A 24169-nucleotide genomic window follows, 5' to 3' on the forward strand; every position below is an offset into this window, starting at 1 on the left:
GCTGCTTTGTCTTTTACATCTTATTGCTAATAAGGAGCAATTAAAACACTGAATGCAGCAATTTAAGATTGAAATAAGCAATTAAGGTTGGAGAACCTTAACAAGCGAGACCACTAAAATGAAGCATTAAAATGTCACTTAAGCAATATGTGCTTCATCAGCAATAATTGAGTTCTCGTTAAGGAACTGGGTTGGAACAAAAACCTGCACATACTGCGGCTCACCAGGACCGACGTTGCCTACCCATGTTATACAGTATGTGGAAGAGTTACCACCGCAGAAAAAAAGTCAAATTCCATTCAGTTTTTCTGGCTTAATTTTGTTTATTGTTCTTTTACATCACTAACAAAACCAGGTTTGAGAACTGACGATGTTAGAGCCTGTGTTCATTTACTGCCACAGTAAAAGTGTATATATTGTTTTCACATTTTACTATGGTTTGTGTAGCTGTTCGTAGAATCTCAGGTCTTCCTGTCACTGAATAATGCTTAATGGGCTTATGCCACACAGCTATTTTGTAGAAATGTTAATCTATCTTTTGATATTTTCACAACTTAAAAAAAAAAACATATGCATATAATATGATTTCAACCACATCTGTGACAATATCAGCTTTCAGTATTTATTAGTAAAATCTCCTAAAGCTCTTAAAGCACTGAGGAAGCAGATTCTTTCTTCTCCATTTATCTTTATCTGCTTATTAAACTCGTAAATTTATTTATTTTTACTAGCTTTATGTTTTACTCCGTTGGCCTCGCTCTCTTTCTCAGGAGTGGGGGTTGATTTGTTTTCAATCCTATTTTTTGTAAAAATGTATCTGTTTGTATGGAATGATTACAATAAAATCAATAAAATTAAATAAAAAAAAATCTAAAAAAAAGGCAAACTACAAAATGTGAAAACATTAGGATGAGGGACAAATTCGAACTACCCAATAAAATATCTTCAACAGAGTACATTTCTGTTTCCCCCACAACCCCAAACAGCAACCTAAACTGTCCACATATGATCTAAACCAGGGGTGTCCAACTCCAGTCCTGGAGGGCCACAGTGGCTGCAGGTTTTCATTCTAACCATCTTCTTCATTAGTGACTAGTTTTTGCTGCTAATTAACTTCTTTTACCTTTGTTTTAATTAACTTGACTCAGACCCCTTAGTTCTTTCTTTTTCCTTAATGTGGAGCCAAACAATAATGAGACTACAAAACAAGCTGCCACATCACCAGCTAACCACATTATCTGAACATAAAGAAAGGTGAGGGTCTCAGTAAGGCTGATCTCCGAGGTCACCAAAACATCTCAATGGTGTTCTTAGAAAAAACAGAAAATCAACAGCTTTGGAAATGTTTGCTGTGGCAGAATGATTGCAGCAACAAGCCGTGGAATTAAATAATTGGTTTAATTAACAGAAAGAATTGGCTTCTCATTAAGGAACTGGTTGGAGTGAAATTGGCAGGAGTTTGAAGCTCCAGTTTAGCTGGTCATCTGTTGGCTTGTTTCACATCTCATTTCTGTTTGGCTGCCATTTAATGAAGAAGTGAATTAATTCAGAGGACTGAGTCCTTAAAACAGGGCTATTAAAATGAAGGGAAAACAAGTTAATCAGCAGTGAAAAGCTGCAGCCAGAGGCCCAGAGATCGACACCCTTGATCTAAACCATATGTGACTGTACATTGTCAGTGTTTTGAACTTTTAATGATATTGCACTTATCAGAAATCAAACACATAGGTACAGAGAGAAAAATGCAGGCTCAGCATGCCTTCTAGCCTTTTCACTTGAAAAAGAAACAAATCACTTTAATCTACAGTTAGGTCCATAAATATTTGGACAGAGACAACTTTTTTCTAATTTTGGTTCTGTACATTACCACAATGCATTTTAAATGAAACAACTCAGATGCAGTTGAAGTGCAGACTTTCAGCTTTACTTCAGTGGGGTGAACAAAACGATTGCATAAAAATGTGAGGCAACTAAAGCATTTTTTGAACACAATCCCTTCATTTCAGGGGCTCAAAAGTAATTGGACAAACTAAATAACTGGAAATAAAATGTTCATTTCTAATACTTGGTTGAAAACCCTTTGCTGGCAATGACAGCCTGAAGTGTTGAACTCATGGACATCACCAGATGCTGGGCTTCCTCCTTTTTAATGCTCTGCCAGGCCTTTACTGCAGCGGCTTTCAGTTGCTGTTTGTTTGTGGGCCTTTCTGTCTGAAGTTTAGTCTTCAACAAGTGAAATGCCTGCTCAATTGGGTTAAGATCAGGTGACTGACTTGGCCATTCAAGAATTTTCCACTTCTTTGCTTTAATAAACTCCTGGGTTGCTTTGGCTGTATGTTTTGGGTCATTGTCCATCTGTATCATGAAACACCGCACAATCAATTTGACTGCATTTAGCTGGATTTGAGCAGACAGTATGTCTCTGAACACCTCAGAATTCATTCGGTTGCTTCTGTCCTGTGTCACATCATCAATAAACACTAGTGTCCCAGTGCCACTGGCAGCCATGCACGCCCAAGCCATCACACTGCCTCCACCGTGTTTTACAGATGATGTTGTATGCTTTGGATAATGAGCTGTTTCACGCCTTCTCCATACTTTTTTCTTGCCATCATTCTGGTTGAGGTTGATCTTGGTTTCATCTGTCCAAAGAATGTTTTTCCAGAACTGTGCTGGCTTTTTTAGATGTTCTGTAGCAAAGTCCAATCTAGCCTTTCTATTCTTGAGGCTTATGAGTGGCTTGCACCTTGCAGTGCACCCTCTGTATTTACTTTCATGCAGTCTTCTCTTTATGATAGACTTGGATATCGATACGCCTACCCCCTGGAGAGTGTTGTTCACTTGGTTGGCTGTTGTGAAGGGGTTTCTCTTCACCATGGAAATGATTCTGCGATCATCCACCACTGTTGTCTTCCGTGGACGTCCAGGTCTTTTTGCGTTGCTGAGTTCACCAGTGCTTGCTTTCTTTCTCAGGATGTACCAAACTGTAGATTTTGCCATTCGTAATATTGTAGCAATTTCTCAGATGGGTTTTTTCTGTTTTCGCAGCTTAAGGATGGCTTCTTTCACCTGCATGGAGAGCTCCTTTGACAGCATGTTGTCTGTTCACAGCAAAATCTTTCACATGCAAGCACCACACCTCAAATCAACTGCAGGCCTTTTATCTGCTTAATTGATAAGGACATAACAACAGACTTGCCCACACCTGCCCATGAAATAGCCTTTGAGTCAATTGTCCAATTACTTTTGAGCCCCTGAAATGAAGGGATTGTGTTCAAAAAATGCTTTAGTTGCCTCACATTTTTATGCAATCGTTTTGTTCACCCCACTGAATTAAAGCTGAAAGTCTGCACTTCAACTGCATCTGAGTTGTTTCATTTAAAATTCAATGTGGTAATGTACAGAACCAAAATTAGAAAAAAGTTGTCTCTGTCCAAATATTTATGGACCTAACTGTACATTTAGTTTATTACTTCTTTTCTCATGTTGTGTAATTTTAAATATATTTACACAAAATGATTGCTTTTTGGCTTTGCTATACAAGACACTAAGTAGCTTAGACACAATGTAGATGTGGAGTTCAATTTTGTATTTATTACATTTCAAGATGCACGGCATCTACGAGCTTAAATATTAAATACACATTTATTCTTAAATCAGTTGTACATGAAAGGGCAGGATGAGTGCAAAGCTATTTGTCCACAGAGTGTATTCAAGGTAGGTGACATGTATGTCATAATAATGTTATTATTAAGGTAGAGTGTATCAGAAGTTTTAGGTGTGCCCTGGCTATAGTTAATATTTTACGCCCATGCAGTTTTTTCCCCACTGTTGGGAGATTACAAACTGTTTTCATTTCTATTGAGTAAATCAAAAAAACAGGAATTAAAAACCAGGACATATGATGATTTTGTGTGATTGAATTGGAAAGCTTTTAGTATTTATTTCAATACACTTAGGTAAATATATTTTTTGATAGAAAGATGCTATGTGGGAGTGTGTTTTATTCACTGGTATAAGCAGTAATTACAAATGCAATGTGATATAAATTCACAGGTGTGATCAGTCATTTTTTTATGTTAAGAATCCAATTTTATCTTAGTTTTGAAATAACTCAGGTTGACTGATGTCTCTTCTTTACCTCAGTGAAGGCAGAGCTAGGAGTTCATAAGAGTAAGAAGTACAAATAATATTAATAATACATTTTATTTATATAGCGCCTTTCCCATGCTCAAGGCACTTCACAGAGTTTAAGAAAGAACGGCCGTGTATACAGTATATAGCATTGTACTAAACCAGATAAATAAATAAAGAAGATTAAGACAGTAAATTCAGAGAAAAAGCCTAACAAACAACATAATTGATGGCACAGCACACACACACACACACACACAGGTTACATGAGCATCTTGACAGAGAGGTAAACTGAGAGAAGGGTAATAAAGTCAAGTAGAGCTAAGAGCCTTCCTGAACAGATGAGTTTTGAGTTGTTTTTTGTAGTACTAGGGTGTTGTACCGTGTTAGCCATTACGAATGTAGAGAACAGTCAAGCAAAATGACACCTTTTATTGGCTAACTAAAAAGATTATTATATGCAAGCTTTCAAGGCAACTCAGGCCTCTTCTTCAGGCAGGATGTAATCATTTAATCATAATTTGATTACATCTTGCCTGAAGAAGGGGCCTGAGTTGCCTTGAAAGCTTGCATATTGTATTCTTTTTAGTTAGCCAATAAAAGGAGTTGTTTTGTAAAAGAATTCATGGAGTCAACTGACCTGATTAATTTCAGTAGGTCATTCCAGAGTCTGGGCACTATACAGCTGAAGGCCCTGTCACCCACGGAGTGTAGATTAGTGTGGGGCATAACAAGATCTCCAGAATCAGAGGACCTTAGTGGGTGGACAGGCACATAGTGATGGAGAAGGTCACTGATGTAGTTTGGCGCGAGGTCGTTTAAGGCTTTGTAGGTTATTAGTAGGATTTTATATTCGATTTGTAAGACACAGGGAGCCAGTGAAGGCGGAGCAGGATGGGTGTGATGTGCTCACTGCTGCTGGTTCGAGTAATGACTCTTGCAGCCGAGTCTTGAATAAGCTGGAGCTGTGATATAAGATTAGAAGGGGCACCTGCCAGTAGGGAATTACAATAATTGATGCGGGATGTGATAATAGCATGGATGAATTTCTCAGCATTAGAAAAGGAGTGAACATGGGATATGTTACGGAGGTGAAAATAAGAAAGTTTCTTAATGTGATTTATGTGGGTGGAATAAGAAAGGGAGGAATCAAAAATGACACCAAGATTCTTTGCAGTAGAGGCAGGTCTGACGAGATCACCGCCAAGATGGACTGGGAAGGAGCTCATTTTATTAAGTTGCACTTTAGTCCCAATTTGCAGGAGATGTTGTACTGCTTATGAATAACCTGCCTTAGCACAGCGTGCTATGAAACTTAACATTCTATTCAGAGGCACAACAACACGACAGATAAGACAATGACACACTACAACGACACAATGAGAAAAGGACCAAAGGGCGGCACCAATCTTCATTGTGAGAGTGTTTCTGATGAATATTGATGAACGTTACTTTTTTTAATAACATTAAATATAACCAGAGATGATTTCATAAATCATGAAGAGGATTTATACATCTGGAAGCAAAAATTTGATTGACTCTGGTTGTTTAGACATTTTGGTCATTTCTGCTTCAGTCTCTCCAGGATCAATTATTGTAGTCAGCAGCATTTCAACCACAAGGGTGCGTGGGTAACAGTGAAACGGGGCTCTGAGAAGTCAAAATTTAGTCCCTCAGCAGTTCCTATCATTGTTGCCTCTGGTGAAAGAGGTTTTTCACTGATTAAATCTTGCTTGAGATTTACTGTGTGCCCAGAGAGGCTTTCAGCCCCAGTTTAACTCCAATAGAGCACAATGACCTGGAGGACATAGTGGCTGCATTTCCTGAAGCCGAAGCCCAAAGACAGTTGAAAGTTACAGTAATACCTTTACAACTATTATTTTTATTTTAAATGTGCAATTTGTTGAGTTAATTTTTTAAAATTAGCATGTGCATTTTGTATTAATTTTTATTGCTATATGCACTTTGAATTTAATGTCACTTTATTTACCTTTTTCATTTATTTCGATTTTTTAATATTTACTTTATTCTATTGTTATTACTTTTTGTTTTTTATGCGCAATTATTCTGTTGTATTTAATAATCTGTTTTTCACAAAATTAAAATAAAGGTGTTATGTTTAAACACTTCCTGTTGATCTTGTTAATTCAGACTTTGTGCTATAGTAATAAATTTCACCATGCTGAGACTCAAGGGAGGGTAAGTTGGAGGACCCTGTGGAGATTTTTGCCTAAGGCCCCTCCAAGTCCCTAGAATCACCTCTGATTCTGTTTATCTTCTGAAGTTCTCCTGTATAATGTCCGAACATTAATTAAAAAGACTAGTTCGATTTTGGGATTCAGGCTGGACTTGCTGGAGGAAGTAGTAGAATGAGAGGTCACTCAGGAGGCTGCTTACTATTCTGAACAATGACGCTTATTTGTTGTATGAGATTTTGGCTAAACAGAGGGGCACCTTCAGTAACAGACTGAAACAACTCCAAGAAGCACTAATTATGGCCGTTTCTACCCTCAGCCATCAGGCTGTACAATGAGTCACTCCTCGGCCAAGGTGGTCTTCTTTCTTCTGTATGCTAAAGGGCACTTCGCTGATGTAGTAGGCATCTTACCAGACAATGACGCTATGTGCAATATACTCTGCCAATGACTGAAATTGTAACTAATGCTGTATGTATGTGCAATTCAAATCACTTTACACTTAGCAAATACCATCACTCTTTTAATTTACTTAGAGATAATTCTTGTTGTATGTACATTTGTACCTTGTTTGCATACTTAAGATTATTATAATACTTGTTATATGTGTATTTTTGCTCTTTTTTGTCTGCTGCTGTAACCCTGAAATTTCTTTAATGATTAATAAAGCTTCTATCTATCTATTTATCTATCTGGAAAATGACAAGTACTTAAAAATTCCTAAAGGTGTAGTTTATGTGGCGATTTTGATGGAATGGCATAATATTTAAGACCGGCTCCAGCCTTGCACCCTGTGCTAAAGGTACAGACTCCCTGGCCATCAAACCTTACTTTACTTTATTCTTTGTTAATTAGTATTACCTAATTTTATTTTTATATTTTTTCTTTTTTCTTTCTTCATCTTGTAAAGCACTTTGAGTTACATCATTTGTATGAAAACATGCTACATAAATAAATGTTGATGTTGACTTCTGCTTCCTAAGATTAGGTACACTAATAAGTGGCTTTGAAAATGGATGGGCTTATCATACTAGCAAATGTTTACTAAAATAATTTAGCATTTTCTTCCAATTTTACTCCAGGCCTTTCTAACAATTAAAGAGCAGTAATATATCCAAAATGAGATATTTGACTATCATGCTTATTAAATGCATTTTCCAACTATTTAGAGGTAATGGAATTCCTAAAAGAAGTTAACATTATGGTTCTGTGGAAGATAAAATGGGAAGAAGTAAAACTGTATTTCTTCGAGCAATCAAATCGACAATATTGCTATATTTTAAAAGAGACAAAAAGGGCGGTAAGTAATAGCAACACTTTAATATTACTTAAGGAGATCATTATCCAAAAGCTTTTAAGTTTTACATATTTGTTCCTGTCTTTTTATTAAAATGGTACAGTTACACTGGTGTTAAAGAACAATGAACAATGAAAAATAGGTATAATAATCAGATTAATATTATACAGCTTAGCAATATCAAACACTGTTCTAAGCGTGTGTCATATACTTTGCCAATTACTCATATAGTTTCCTTAAGTTTTATAAAACAAAACTTGAAAAACATATTTTAAAATATATATTAAATGTTAATAAGTATTCATGTTTGTTTTCCTAAATTATTTTAATAAATGTTAAATATTAACATAAACACATTTAGAGTAAATTAAAGTATGCACCTTCCATTATATAAGCATTTTACAACAAAATCTTTATTTCAGTCACTGTAAAGGAAGAATCAACACCAAATATGATTAAATCTTTGTACAATTGCAACATTACAATTCCTTGAGGAAAAAATACAATAGAAAAAGAGATTTTTCTGTGAAGAAATAAAGAAGCAGCAAGCAGGCCTTAGTTAAAACTAATCACTTACCATTTTGCTAACCCACCCTAGAAGTTCTTTTCTCATTTTCTTTTCTCTTGCTTCTAGTTTTTCAAATAGAAAAGCAGAATGTATAAATGTATAATGTATACACTACATTAATACAAGAAAAAGCTTACAGTTGAAAAGAAAGTCGGGGAAAGCACTGCAGTAAGTAAATAAAGTAATTCAAACATTTATATTGATATTTTGTCATGAGCATTTTTTCCTCCTCCTTATACAAAGCATGGTGAGGTGGCTATGTGGTGAATACGTCAACAATGAATTTACATGCCGTCTCTTTTTCCATTTCTTAAATTTGCGTATTTTACACTGAGTAAGAGATGTTTCAGAAGTTGGAGACCCTTCAGCTTGTACAGGAAATGATGATACAGGTATTTCATTGGTCATCTGAACAGCACTACAGTCTATTATTCTACAGTCTTTCATATCCTCCTGCTTCTTCATAGCTGTCTGTGTTGCCTGAGAACGGCTGGAACACCTGGCAGGCACCAGTTCACGCAAAACGCTTGTTAACTCTGCAAGCTGCTGTGAGAGTAACTGAAAGCCACCTCCAATCATTTTCACCATGTCAATCCTTAATTTTCTGATCTCCTCCAACTGATCTTGTTGGACTTTATGAAGGACTAAATCTGAGACTGATGACCGACAGGCTGTGCTGCAATGAGAAACGGAATCACGAAGAGCATCTTCAGAAAATGAAGCATGTGAAATTGGGTTTTGACTGTTTGAGTTGCTTAGTGGAAATACCATTTGAGAAATTACATGATTTGATATGCAGTTTTCTGTTTTATCACTATGGGTATTTCTCTGGAGTTCAGCATCATTGAAGGCTTTAAAGTCTTCATCACTTTCATTTAGGCCTGAATCTTGCAACAAACAGAAAGAGTCTTTTTCAGGTTTAACCAAATGTTTTGCAACATCCTCTTTTACCTCTAACGTCCCGTTTAGACTAGTTGTGATTTGCTGTGCAAATCCTGAAGACGCCACTGAAAGCTCAGGATAAACACTTGATTCATGTAATGCTGCCTCTGTGTTATCTTTAAGTCTCTCTGACCAAATCAAAGCTGTAGACCATTCCGGAATTCTCTCAGGTCTCTCTTGCAAATGTTGTGACCAGTGTAGTAAATCAGACATCCTGTTCGTTTTTTTCGGTTTTGACTCCTGAAGACTGTCTTGGTGCCAAACAGGTTCACTATGTAGACAGTCTGACATGTTCTGTGAATCTTTTGTAGCAATATGAGACCACAGCAGAGATGACTGTGAAACTGGTGGACTATGGCAATTGGGTATCTGGTTTAGAGTCTGTTTTTCATTGTCCATAATGCTTCCAGTAAAATGGGCTGTTAAGAGAAAGTTATAAATAGACACATTATATTTTATTTTGGAAAAATGAAGAACACACATAAAAACAATTGCATGTTTCACTCCACAGTGTGTTTGCCTGCATGTTCCTCAAAGTGTACGGGCAGGTGTGCTTACCTGTAACAAAGCTTCTTTCAGCTTATTAGAAAGTCACATCAATTTGTACTTCCTGGCTCTCAGGCAAACTGACAAGATGTTTGTATTACAAGCAACTATCTACAGTCATATGAAAAAGTTTTGGAACCCCTCTCAGCCTGCATAATAATTGACTCTACTTTCAACAAAAAAGATAACAGTGGTATGTCTTTCATTTCCTAGGAACATCTGAGTACTGCAGTGATTTTTAGTGAAGCAGTATTTAGTTGTATGAAATTAAATCAAATTTGAAAAACTGGCTGTGCAAAAATGTGGGTCCCCTTGTAATTGTGCTGATTTGAATGCCTGTCACTCCTCAATACTGATTACTTGCAACACCAAATTGGTTGGATGAGCTCGTTAAACCTTGAACTTCATAGACAGGTGTGTCCAATCATGAGATATAAAGGTATTTAAGGTGGTCAATTGCAAGTTGTGCTTCCCTTTGACTCTCCTCTGAAGAGTGACAGCATGGGATCCTCAAAGCAACTCTCAAAAGATCTGAAAACAAAGATTGTTCAGTCTCATGGTTTAGGGGAAGGCTACAAAAAGCCATCTCAGAGGTTTAAACTGTCAGTTTCAACTGTAAGGAATGGAATCAAGAAATGGAAGGCCACAGGCACAGTTGCTATTAAACCCAGCAGGTCTGGCAGGCCAAGAAAAATACAGGAGTGGCATATGCACAGGATTGTGAGAATGGTTACAGACAACCCACAGATCACCTCCAAAGACCTGCAAGAACATCTTGCTGCAGATGGTGTATCTGTACATCTTTCTACAATTCAGCGCAATTTGCACAAACAACATCTGTATGGCAGGGTGATGAGAAAGAAGCCCTTTCTGCACTCACGCCACAAACTGTGACGCTTGTTGTATGCAAATGCTCATTTAGACAAGCCAGATTCATTTTGGAACAAAGTGCTTTGGACTGATGAGACAAAAATGGAGTTATTTGGTCATAACAAAAAGAGCTTTGCATGGTGGAAGAACAGCACCGTATTCCAAGAAAAACACCTGCTACCTACTGTCAAATTTGATGGAGGTTCCATCATGCTGTGGGGCTGTGTGGCTAGTTCAGGGACTGGGGCCCTTGTTAAAGTCGAGGGTCAGATGAATTCAACCCAATATTAACAAATTCTTCAGGATAATGTTCAAGCATCAGTCACAAAGTTGAAGTTACGCAGGGGTTGGATATTCCAACAAGGCAATGACCCAAAACACAGTTCAAAATCTACAAAGGCATTCATGCAGAGGGAGAAGTACAATGTTCTGGAATGGCCGTCACAGTCCCCTGACTTGAATATCATCGAAAATCTATGGGATGATTTGAAGCAGGCTGTCCATGCTCGGCAGCCATCAAATTTAACTGAACTGGAGAGATTTTGTATGGAAGAATGGTCAGAAATACCTCCATCCAGAATCCAGACACTCATCAAAGGCTATAGGAGGCGTCTAGAGGCTGTTAGATTTGCAAAATTAGAAGTATTGATGTAATATCTCTGTTGGGGTGCCCAAATTTATGCACCTTTCTAATTTTGTTATGATGCATATTGCATATTTTCTGTTAATCCAATAAACTAAATGTCACTGCTGAAATACTACTGTTTCCATAAGGCATGTCATATATTAAAAGGAAGTTGCTACTTTGAAAGCTCAGCCAATGATAAACAAAAATCCAAAGAATTAAGAGGGGTTCCAAAACTTTTTCATATGAGCATATTTTTATTTTTGTGGGTTATATTCCTGAATACTTTGTCCATGGTTTCCTAAATTCTATGGAGGCTTCCCTTCTTACTGTTTATACATGAAAATGGACTTGTTCTTATAAGTAAGGAAAGGCTTCTTTGCCATATCAGGATAAACATTTTCAGTATAACAACAAGTAGTCCACAGTGGTTTAGTGTGCCTATTACAATGCTCTGACTTTTTCGGTATCACAGATGGACCAAAGCATGCTGTATGTAGAAGGGACTTGACGATGGAAATTAAATGTAGGAATAAATATTGAAGGGAAGTCTAACATGTGCTTGTATAACAAATCTCCAATCAGTTGTCTGAGATCTGTGAATTGTAAACAATAGTGAGCTTTAGTCCAAGCAGCTGAGAACGGTTTTAAAAAGAACAGAGAAAAGAGATTTTTTTTGACACCATGAAATGATTAAACTAATACAGAAACATTAGCATAATTTAATTTAAAAATTGATCAATTACTGATTAATTTTATAAGGCAATTTTATTCATAGCTTTGTCAGCCTTTAAACATGATGTTACAATCATATAGAGACAAATTTTAAATAAACTTCCATTATACATATAGCATTGACTATTTAATTAATTAATCTGCATAAATATTAGTGTGTGACCTCATTAACTGTTTTGACTAGTGAAACTATTTTTACCTCTATTATAAAGAAGTAAAGCCATATATCACATTTATGGTTTGACAGCAAAGGCTTAACTACAGTTACCAGTTCAAAACAAGCAGTAACATAATGAAAATTTTATACCCTCAGAAATGATAATATTCCATGAAATCATGGATTCAGCCTTACCCAAGGAAACAAAATAAACATGTTTTGTGTGCTGAGCATTTAATAATAATAAATACTCATTTGAAAATTGAGGAGATTGTTTAGTATGAAAGTGCTTTTACAATTGCTGAAGGCGCCTATATGCAAAACTTTAATTCTTTGTGACATGAGGCATACAGTTCACTATAAAAGCTTATAACGTTCATTTCAACAATGGTTAAGACACAGTTGGGGGGTCAAAAAAGAGCAGAAGCCCATGCTTAAAGTAGCTGGCTCAAGGACGGATTGTACCCAATGGAAAAGCAGTTCACTAATGGCCACTATTAAACATGGGCACAAATGCAAAACCAATGATATTGGTAAAGGTAAATAAAATGTAGCTACTGTAAATTCTTTCAGAATATAGGAAAGAATAATGGACTATGTAAACCTTTAATTTTTTATTATTAATGTCGGGATTTCACCTCTGGCTTGTTGCTATTTATTTTTAAATTGGAAATAATGTCTGAGCTGTTATAGCAGACCAAACGAACAGCCTGACAAGCTGGAACTTGAGAAATATCTCAGGGACAGTGGAAAGGATCGGAAATCCACCTTAAGTCTACAACTTCTAAGAATGTAAGAGACTCCGAGGAACATAAGATGGGTATACAGTGGCATGCAAATGTTTGGGCACCCTTGCTTAAAATGTCTGTTACTCTGAATAGTTAAGTGAGCAGAAGATGAACTGATCACCAAAAGGCATAAAGTTAAAGATGACACATTTCTTTAATTTTTTAAGCAAGATTACATTTTTATTCCCATCATTCAAAGGTACAAAATACCAAAAAGTGAAAAGGGCCTGAAGCAAAAGTTTGGACATCAAACATGATCAGTAATCCCCCTCTGGCAAGGATCACAGCTTGTAAATGCTTGTTGTAGCCAGCCAAGAGTCTTTCAGTTCTTACTTGAGGTATTTTTGCCCATTCGTCCTTGCAAAAGACTTCTAATTCTGCAAGAATCTTGGGCCATCTTGCTTGGACTCTTTTCAGATCTATCCACAAATTTTCAATTTTTACGTCAGGGGATTGTGAGGGCCATGGCAGGACCGTCAGCTTGTACCTCTTGAGGTATTCCATTCTTGATGTGGAGGTGTTTTTCGGATTATTATCTTGTTGTAGAACTCATCCACTTTTTAACTTTAACATATTTTATAGGTGGTGTGATTTTTGCTTCCAGAATTTGCTTGTATTTACAGTGATCTCTCGCTATATTGCGCTTCGACTTTCGCGGCTTCACTCCATCACGGATTTTAAATGAATGCATATCTAAATATATATCACGGATTTTTTGCTGGTTCGCGGATTTCTGTGGACAATGGGTCTTTTAATTTCTGGTACATGCTTCCTCAGTTGGTTTGCCCAGTTGATTTCATACAAGGGACGCTATTGGCAGATGGCTGAGAAGCTACCCAACCAGAGCGCGTATTACATATTAAATAAAACTTCTCAATGATATACGATATGCTTCCCACATGGTGCTTCACATACTTGAAAGCCCGAACAGCACGTATTGATTTTTGATTGTTTGCTTTTCTCTGTCTCTCTCACTCTCTCTGACATTCTCTGCTCCTGACGGAGAGGGTGTGAGCAGAGGGGCTGTTTGCACACTGGCCTAGAGGATACGGACGCTCCTCTAAAAAATGCTGAAAGTCTACCTTCACATTGCTCCCTTTCTTGCAGCTGCTTTGTCCGGTGGTGCTTTGCATACTTAACAGCCCGAACAGCCCTATTGATTTTTGTTTTCTTTTCTCTCTCTCTCTCTCTGTCTCTGTCTCTCTCCCTTTGACATTCTCTGCTCCTGACACGCACTCCTTTGAAGAGGAAGATATGTTTGCATTCTTTTAATTGTGAGACGGAACTGTTATCTCTGCCTTGTCATGGAGCAGTTTAAACTTTTGACTAAAGGATGTTATTTCATGTCTGTCTAGAGGGCTCTAATAATGTTAGAAAACGTATTTAGAAGGCAGTAAACAGGTTTTCTATGCTCTAACTGCAAAAATATTCGATTTATAAATAAAGAATCCTACTTCACGGAAATTCATTTATTGTGGTAGAGTCTGGAACGGATTAACCATGATAAACGAGGGTTTACTGAATTTGAACCCATTCTTCCCTCTACTAATGACATGTTCCCTGTGCCACTGACTGCAACACAAGCCCAAAGCCTGATCAATCCACCCCCATGCTTAACAGACAGAGATGTGTTCTCTTCTTGGTATTCAGCACCCCTTTTTTCTCCAAACATACCTTTGAACATCATGACCAAAAACTTCTGTTTTGACTTCTTCATTCCACAGGATGTGCTTCCAAAATGCATCAGGCTTGATTAGACGTTCATTTGCAAACTTTAAGCATTGAATTTTGTGGCTAGGATGCTTGAAAGGTTTTCTTCTGCTGACTCTACCATGAATCTCATATTTGTTCAGGTGTTGCTGCACAGCAGAACAGTGCACCAACACTCCAGAGTCTGCTTAATCTTTCTGAAGGTCTTCTGCAGTCAAATGGGGATTTTTATTTGTCTTTCTAGCAATTCAAGGAGCAGTTTTCTTGGAAGTTTTTCTCAGTTTTCTTGGTCTTCAAGACCTCAATTTGACCTCCACCATTCCTATTAACTGCCTTTTCTTAATAACATTACAAACTGGGGAAACAGCTACCTGATAATGCTTGGCTGTCTTCTTGTAGCTTTCTTCTGCTTTGTATCAATTATTTTATTTTTCAGAGGCTGCTGATTGATGGGACAAGTTTTGAGGAGTCAGAGAAGTTATACAGCTTTGCAATTTGCAATCTAAAACCTGGGGTTCCTTAACAATGACTGTGAACAAGCTAATTAAGGTCTGAGGCCTTGGAAAAACTTATCTGAGAACTCAAATATCTTGGTCTTTTCAAAATTTCTTTCAGTGTGCAATTGTACAAAACAAAAACAAAACACTAATCTTGCATAAAATGCTGTACTGTAAAGAAATTTGACATCTGTAACATTATGCTCTTTGGTGATCAGTTCATCTTCTGCTCACTTAACTCTTCACAGTAACAAATATTTTAAGCAAGAATGGACAAACCTTTGCATGCCACTGTATTAAATATGGCCAAACTCAGTTGGTAGCACTGCAATCACTGCTGTCTATGGAGCTCTTATCAGAGGAGCGGATCAACCAAGAATCGAAACAGTAAAGATCCAGAGCAAGGATAAAATTAAGGTGGAAAGAATTCAGAACTGGTTTGCTTCCATATAATGAGGAATGTTTGATCGATTTCAAAAGTTGGATGAATTGTTACTTCTTATGGCAAGTTATGGCAAGGTCAGGTACACTGACATTTTGGATGCTGCCAAGAATTGGCTTAAATGTCGTATTTCAGCTACTATTGTAATGCTGTATAGGTTTCATCTGAGACAATCAGACAAATTTGAAAAAGTAGAAGGGGAATTGGAGATTTATGTGAATAAGCAATGTTTAAAAAGCAAGCAAATTATAATTAAAACTAAAATGTGTGATCCAGACACTGAAATGCTGACTGAATTAATCTCATTACTACCTAGGGAGATGAATTACATCATCCTGGTTAAGGTTTTTTAAATCAGTAAAAGAAATGATTCACTCTGTTACCAACATTCTAATCATAAATCATTCTGAACCTAGAATGCCGGTGACTTCCACCAAGGGAACAAATTTCTATTGGCATGTTCCACTTGAGGACACAAAAAGCTAGTCCTGCTCATCAAAATATTCATACCTTTAAATTTAACCTATCTATCTATCTATCTATCTATCTATCTATCTATCTATCTATCTATCTATCTATCTATCTATCTATCTATCTATCTATCTATCTATCTATCTATCGATTGACAGAAATTCTAAAAAATACATTATTCTTAAAATGAACAAGCTATTACAGTTACCTTATTAAAGACAACATTACAAATGTGTACTTTTCAATGCAAACTTCTCTGAGGCACTGTACATATAAAAGACAAAACCATACCATACCTGAATTGCATTGCGATGTCCCAGCCAAATCCAGGTTATCCACGTTTACAACACTTGTTTCATCATCCTGGTATAAAGATGGTACAGCAAATCCCTGTTTCATATTGGCCAGCTTGAGCTGGTATGGGAGCTTCCCCCCAGAATCCACTAAAGCTTGCCTCACAGAATCCACCTTTGCTCTGTCTCTTCTTCGGAGGTCACGCCACCTCTTCTTCAGGTCATCAATTTCCCGCTCATAACGGCCCAAGTTATTAACTCTGTTTTGGATCTCCTCCCAGATTTTTCTTTTTTTACAAGAGCTTCCTTTATTGGCACTTTCTCCGAATAATAAATCCTCATTTTTTATCACTTCTGCTATGAGAACCTCAGTTTCTGCCTCTGAAAATTTTAACTTTCTTTTCCTGAAGGGACTGCTTTCCTCTAGTTCCACCTGTGGCATTCTTCTGTTATCTGAAACAAAATCGAGTATGCGCCTTTTATATGCGCGAATAGGGTTACATTTCAGTATTAAATGTTTATATTTAAGTACATTGTAGTTATGAGATAAACGCGTAGACAACTGCATTCCAAAAAGTGAATGTTAGCAATTTTTAAGTTTGATTTTCATGTTATTTTAAATTTCAAAAGGTTTTATTCACGGTTCAACATCCAAATTCATCCATGGCAAAACATTTATTCAGTTTCTCGAAAAATGCACAAATGTAATACAATATTTGTGAATATAATAAATTGACTCTTGAATCTTTGTGTGCATTTGTAAGATACATGATTATTATCTCCTGAAAATGTTAATATAACAATAAACTATGAAATTTGAAAGATATATTAGGAAAATTTACAATAGCTCAATTTAATTACAGTACACCGTCAGAAAAAGTGCATTTTAGTAATATGTCCAATTTAGGAGTAAAAGCCTTTTAGTATACACGCTATTCAAAATTAAATAGTGGTCCATCAAAGCAAGCTCATATTAAAAACAATGCTTCTAAATTGTAATCCAATTTTATCTAATTTAGTGTTCCTTCCTGTGGCTTTATAGAAAATATTCACATTTTACAAATGACAGCAAAGCCATAGTTAAATGCACATAAACAAAATTCTAGCTATGGTAAAAGAAACACAACAATTACAACTTGCACATCATAGTCTAGAATATAACATTTTATGAAATAAAAATACAAGTTCCACAGAGTACATCAGGGCTATATTTCATTTCAACATTTAACTAGAAATAATCTTATCTGTAAAAACTTCCATAATCATTTGTTCCTCTCTGCACTGATTAGATAGATAGATAGATGATAATAATACAGCTGACAAAACACTTGGTGAAATTCCCAACGTTCCCCACAACCAATGTACAAAAAATCCTTCTCATCAACTTCCCTGTCCGGTAAAATGAACAATTATACACAGATAGCTATATAAACACATTTTAGATGAGAAAGAAATTTAACAATTGTAAAAATAAGGGTGAGAAGTTGAACTGAAAATAATTAAATGGTAATGCTAGAAAAACAGTTACAGAGTGAAAGATGAAAAAAGCAGATGTTTACAAAAAGGAGATGAAGCAAAGAAAGAAGAAGAAAAGCAAAATATGCTTAGGATCAAAAAGCAAATGCCAAAATAAAGACAGGAAGTACTATGGCACTTGCATACTGGAAAAAGAACTATCCTCATCGAAGGGCAAATTTCAGTCTTAGCCAGTGATCAAACTTTTTGAAGCAGGTAAGTGAATGCAGACAACAGAGTTCAAGAAAAAATGCAGTTTGTTTAACATGAAGAAAGAACCATAAATGAAGTCATTGTTGTGTGATAAATGTAAAACAAAATACCAGACAGAAGAAAGAGGCTGAATTCAGCATCTGCGAATCCTGTAAAAGTGTTTTACTGGGTGGCATAAAGAAGCACTGAGAAAATCGGATGTGGAAAACAGGCTCAAATATGTCAATGTATAAAGGAGCAGAAATAGCCATCAAGATGGCAGAGAAACGAACTGTGGATTTCTGAGGTAAAGGTGGGATTTAACCAGAGATATCTTTCAACTCCATTATTAATCATGTAAAGGGTGAAAGAAGTGAGAAAAGGGAGAGATTGCTCTAAATAATTTAAAGTACTGCTGAGCCTAAAAAATAAAGAAAATAAATAACCAGAACTGAAGTGCTGTATAGAGTGACTATTAATACACATTTTTCCACCATGGCCCTCTTATGGCACTTATCACCACTATTGCTTTGAATATTTAATGCCATTTCAGGTGATCATGAATGGGAGAAACTGAATCACTGGTAATAAAACCTAGTGTTAAACTTTTGTAAACTCCTATGTAGACACAGAACATTAGTATAGTCAACATAACAAATTATAGAGTGAAGCTGCTCTGGAGCTGGACTAGGTCTACTAGGAAATGCTGTTGGTCCCACAAGATTTACTGCCTTCAGAGTTCACACCAAATCTGCTTTTCTCTACCCCATTGCCAACTAGTCATAGAAGACATATATAACTTAAAAACTTTACAAATTTAAAAAATGTATGTGTACAGCATATGTATTTACAGTACAGTATAATATGTACGTAAATATACTGCATGGCTTTTGAAGCACAGTTAGAAGGACTGCGAGAAGAATAATCTGATTGATGTTACATGTTTCTAATGGAAAGGACAGGTAAGATTTGAGACAAATGGAGATACATTAAAGAGTAATTCTTGTTTGTGGAGCAAAATACAGAAAATGACTGGTTAAGAGGTGCACTGTGGAGAAATGGATTAGACCAAAATGAAGGCAGACATGTACTGTAAATGGAAGTGGTAGTGGTAGATCACAAAAAAATGGGTCTCAGATCTAAGGATACCAAAGACACTGGAAAGTGGAGAATGGGAAATTTTGATATAAGTGGCAAACAGTGTGATCGCAAAAAAATGGCTGTGAAGCTAATACTTGCTGGGTATATTGTTTAATGAAGTTAAACCTGGCTTAAAAACAAAATGTGTCAGGCATACATCCTGTTTTGTTTTGATGAGGTGACATGCATGAAACCAAAATATTTTAAAAACTGAAATATAATTTTATTAATCAAAAATTTTCCAGTAAAATATGCTTAAAAGATGCAGTTGCTAATAAAGCTAATACAAAGTTATTAAAAAATCTGATTTATTATATTGACTGTGACACGACCACAAACAAAAATATTTGATTACATTCCAATCATACAGGGTCCATCACTCAAGTTATTATTATTACCTATGTCTAACAAGTTGAAGCATACAAAAATAGCTATGAACTTACTTGGCCTTGAAAAAAATGTTTTAATATTCAACCAATTTCATAATAATAAAAACAAAGCAATAAAATAAAATAGTAAATATCCAAGTCCAAACAGGTTCAACAAACCTTGGGTGTAATGCTCTTCTCTGTGCTTCACAAAACTCCGCAGATACTTATATGACTTGCCACAGATGTCACATGTTGAAGCAACTGAAAAAAATTGCAATACATGTTAGATTTTGCGCTACAAATAAGTCTGGAATTTTAAAGGAACATGTGATGCGATTCATGTCAAATCACTGACGAGATTCCAACATTGCAGATATTTTCATTGTAAGAACTCCTCTCGAGTGGTACGGTGGCACAGTGGTAGCGCTGCTGCCTTGCAGTAAGGAGACCCGGGTTCGCTTCCCAGGTCCTCCCTGCGTGGAGTTTGCATGTTCTCCCTGTGTCTGCGTGGGTTTCCTCCGGGTGCTCTGGTTTCCTCCCACAGTCCAAAGACTTGAAGATTAGGTGCACTGGCGATCCTAAATTGTGCTTGGTGTGTGTGTGTCCTACGGTGGGCTGGAGCCCTGCCTTGCGCCCTGTGTTGGCTGGAATTGGCTCCTGCAGACCCCCGTGACCCTGTGTTAGGATATAGCGAGTTGGATAATGACTGATTGACTGAACTCCTCTCTAAAAATATAACAACCAATATCTAAAATCTGTTAAAAAAGAAAGAAATGGATTTTACGCTGTCATTGAGTTTGTGGCTCCACCTATTCTAATATTACAGAGAGCCAAGGTTTATCATAGTAGAATCATGTGCTCGGCAGGAGCCAGACTTAAATGGGATGCCAGTCTGTAGCACATCCCATCTACACACTTACCTACACTTAGACGTAATCCACACTAACACAGATAAATTTGAAAACGCCATTTGTGTTTTCTGTCTACACTAGCATTTTTGTATTGTTTTCTAAAACTTAGTTGTCCACACTGAATCTACAAAACTGCACAAATCTTTCCTATTGGACATACACAATTTGTCAGACAAAATGTCTGTTTACGGAGCAAACCCAACGTAAATTGAAACCTCGAAAGAACGAGGAAAAAAACAAAACATATTGCTTTGTCTGATGATGAATGCAATTGCTTTATAAAGGTTACAGTATAAGATTACCAAAGCCTGGGAGTCCTGCCAAAATACATACAGTAAAATATTCAAGCATTTCAAGGTACAACACCCATTGGCTGATGCAAAGAAATTAGGGAATAATTATCCCCACAATAAAGATAAGATCACAAATGGAAGCCACTGTCTGTACACTTGATAATTATAAGTCAGCATTTTTGGAAAGCTCCATTTGTCCTAGACTCAGTGTTTTCAGATTTACACATTTTGGAGAGTTGTTTAAAAATGATACTTCTCTGGTCATTGAAAATGTCATTCAGTGTGGATAGAAGGCCAAAATGAATAAAAAAGATGCATTTTTAAATGTATCTGTGTTAGTGTTGACTGGGTTGGTTTAGAAAATGAACCACCTCTTTGTGATGTGGGAAGAAAACGGAACTACCTACAGAAAAGGCAGACATTTATCCATGGAGTAAACAAATTTGAAGCAACACCACCAACTACATTCCCACAGTGCTTGCCCAAAATGGACAAGATTTCAGGGTCTAATCTGCTACTCCACCAATTCCATTAGAAAACTGGCATACTGTTTGCATACCACACTGGTAATGTACTCCTATTTGGAAATCCGTAAAAGTATTTGTAGAGCACAGACTGATTATAATTACGACATTTTTACATCAATATGTAGGTTCACAGCTATTAGATCATAACATTCAGATATTCAACAACACCAACAAAAAACAATGCAGTTATTCAACAAACTCTCAATCTATGCAGCGTAGCTAAGTAGAACTTTCAATTAGATTAACTGAGTATCGTATTAATGTAATAAGCATTACAAAATGTAAATCTTTGTGTTAAAATACTGAAAGGTGTCATTTCAATTGTGAGCTTTCCTAATTACACTTATACTAAGTTATTTATATATATGACAACATGCAGACAAGTATCAGAATATGAGTACAAAAAATTATAAAATAAAAACATTCTAGACTTTTTAAACATCTGTGCACCATCTATTAGTAGCTGTGAAAATTACAATATGTACATTACTTGACCATAAAGAAAAGAAGTCAGGGAGATGCCGATATCTAGGACAGAAAAATCTAAGACACCCCATTGATTTTCCCAATTAACAGAAGTGTAAATAAAACATTGTCAATCTGAAATATCATTGTTTCCTAAACAGCAGTGTTATTTTTTTAATTTTTCGATGAGGTTTTGGCAAAGCGCATGCCTATGTACACTTCATTTTTTCGCAAGGACTTGCTCATTTAAATTACTTAATTTTTAGTTAAATTAATATGAATAATTTAATGCAAATAAGTTACTTTCAACATTCACTCAACATCTATGAGTGGCAAAAATTACAATTGCTTACATTGGTGACAAGCAAAAAGATCTAAAATGGTAAAGAAAACATAAACTGAAATAAAGGCTTGAAAGTACCTTGCCTTACCAGGATAACTTACGGTTTCTCAAAACTAAAACTAAGGATTACATATCTAAACTCGTGTTTCACCAATTTACTTAATAGCCAAAACAGAATTTTCCTTAGAAAATGGCAGCTGTTATAAAGGTATATTTACAGTAGTTATCCCTAACGAACAAATAACTGTTAACAGCATTTGTAACCTGAAATAGCATAATGGGAGTATAAGAAGATGAATGCAAGTCAATGTGGGAGTAGAGGAAGAAAGAATTAGTGTTAACTATTGCTAATGGAACAGCTGGAAGACCATCAACACATCACATGTCAGCAAAAGTTTTCTCCAGTGCAGTCACCATAAGCTGACAAATATGGTCATTGATGAACATGTCGGAGGAAATTTCCAAAGTGTATATATATATATATATATATATATTGTGGCAGGCGGCCGGGGTCCATGCCCAGCCAGGACGCCCCTGCACACTATATTCAGGGGGAGCAGCCCTGGACACTGCACTACCTCCCCCTGGATGCTAGATGGCCGCCCCCCTGGGTTGGAACAGTGCCTCGGTTTCCCACAGGGCTCCATGGGAATTGGAGTTGGGTGCAGCCCTGTTGGGTCCCACAGGCACCGCCAGGGGGTGCTGTGTTTGGGACTCCTGAGCCTTTGTGGGCAGCCTGTCCATCACACCCGGAAGTGCAGCTGGAACTTGGTGATCAAGCACCTGGAGCACTTCCGGGTGAACTATAAAAGGAGCCAGTGACCACCACTCAGTGGCCAGAGTCAGGCGGAGGAGGACAAGGTTGCCTGGGAGGAGTGGTGGTGCCAGAGAGGTGTGCTAGTACTTGTGCTTGTACGTGTGTGCTTAGTACTTGGGACTGTGTTGTATTTGTGGGTACGGGGAAGGCATAACCCACAGACAAAGAAAAATAAACAGTTTATTTATTTTACATGTGCCTCCTGTGTCCAATCTGTGTCGGGTTGGGAATTATATAGCGTCTTCTTACAATATATTACTAGCTGTGCTACACATCTAAGATGGGTTGAAATCTAAGTAATCAGCGTAAACCTTATTGTGGAAGCATTTTGATGAGAACATTCGGCAGTAGTCTTGTTGTGTTTACCAATGTGTGTGTCAATTTATACTTATTTTCACTTATACATTGCCCACCACGTGAAGTTATCAGTCATTAGCAATACAGATTTAAACCTTGTTCACATTACCTGAGCTGGTGTAAGAAACTCGCTGCCACACTGCTGCCAGTGTATAAAGTTGGACAACAGAACAGGCCGATTAGACCAATTTTCTTATTTTTAGAGCCTTATTTGATAGTATTTATTATCATTTCTGATTTTTTGGCCCTTCTTCTACATGTTTTGCCTATTCTTACATTTCTCTTCATAACCCTAGCAAACAGGTAGACACAAAAACACACAGAAAATTGTTCTTTTATTAAAATGCATTACATACGTGGATTACATAGTATATATTACATTATTGTTGTCTTTCTTAAGAACTGACTTTTTTGTGTCTGGATTTGTTTTCTGCTTTGCATCTGATGCTGTTCTGTTAGACTCTGGTGGATTTGACAAAGTAATGAATGGATAGAAAATATTTGTTAAAACAAAATGAGTTACATTTTTAGACAGTAGTCATTTTTGCAAGTACAGAATGTGATGAGGGAGACAATTCTGCTTTTAGATTTTGATACCTAAATGGAATTCTGACTTTTTGCAACTCTTAATCAACCTTAATTGATTTTTAATAATCAAGTATGTAATGCACTTGTTAAAAAAGATACACAGTCGAGTTGCTCAAATCATTTTTTACATTTCCATCCATGAGCAGCATACAGCATATCTGTTCACCTTTATGCATAAATGAAGTAATTCATAAATTGTATGTGCCACAATAAATAATAATGACATTTTCCAAGTATTTTTGTAATGCATAAAAATTATTAGATTTGAATAGACAGTTATATTGCATAATATTTAAGTTGTGCTCACAGGGAAAGTGAAAATTTTTGTTCACACAAACCTAGTTCTTTGAGGCAGCATTGGCCCCAATGTATACTAACAC

General features: G+C 36.5%; 1 protein-coding gene across 2 annotated transcripts in view; it reads right to left on the reverse strand.

Moving 5' to 3' along the window:
• The window catches only part of LOC114657382 (zinc finger E-box-binding homeobox 1-like), a 146759-nt gene that overhangs the window by 75190 nt on the left and 47400 nt on the right, over positions 1-24169 (reverse strand). Inside the window, exons 4-6 of one of the 2 annotated variants that reach the window (XR_007935845.1) lie at positions 19666-19749; positions 16274-16723; positions 8204-9555 (exon numbers count right to left, since the gene is read on the reverse strand). Coding sequence is in view for 1 of the 2 variants with exons in the window: in XM_028809180.2 (XP_028665013.1) it covers positions 19666-19749 (84 nt within the window). In the remaining variant the exon portion in view is untranslated. The remainder of the gene's footprint in view (positions 1-8203; positions 9556-16273; positions 16724-19665; positions 19750-24169) is intronic. The other variant, XM_028809180.2, reaches the window with a different exon arrangement.

This window comes from Erpetoichthys calabaricus, chromosome 9, assembly GCF_900747795.2.
Source record: "Erpetoichthys calabaricus chromosome 9, fErpCal1.3, whole genome shotgun sequence".
Classification (NCBI taxonomy): Eukaryota; Metazoa; Chordata; class Cladistia; order Polypteriformes; family Polypteridae; genus Erpetoichthys; species Erpetoichthys calabaricus.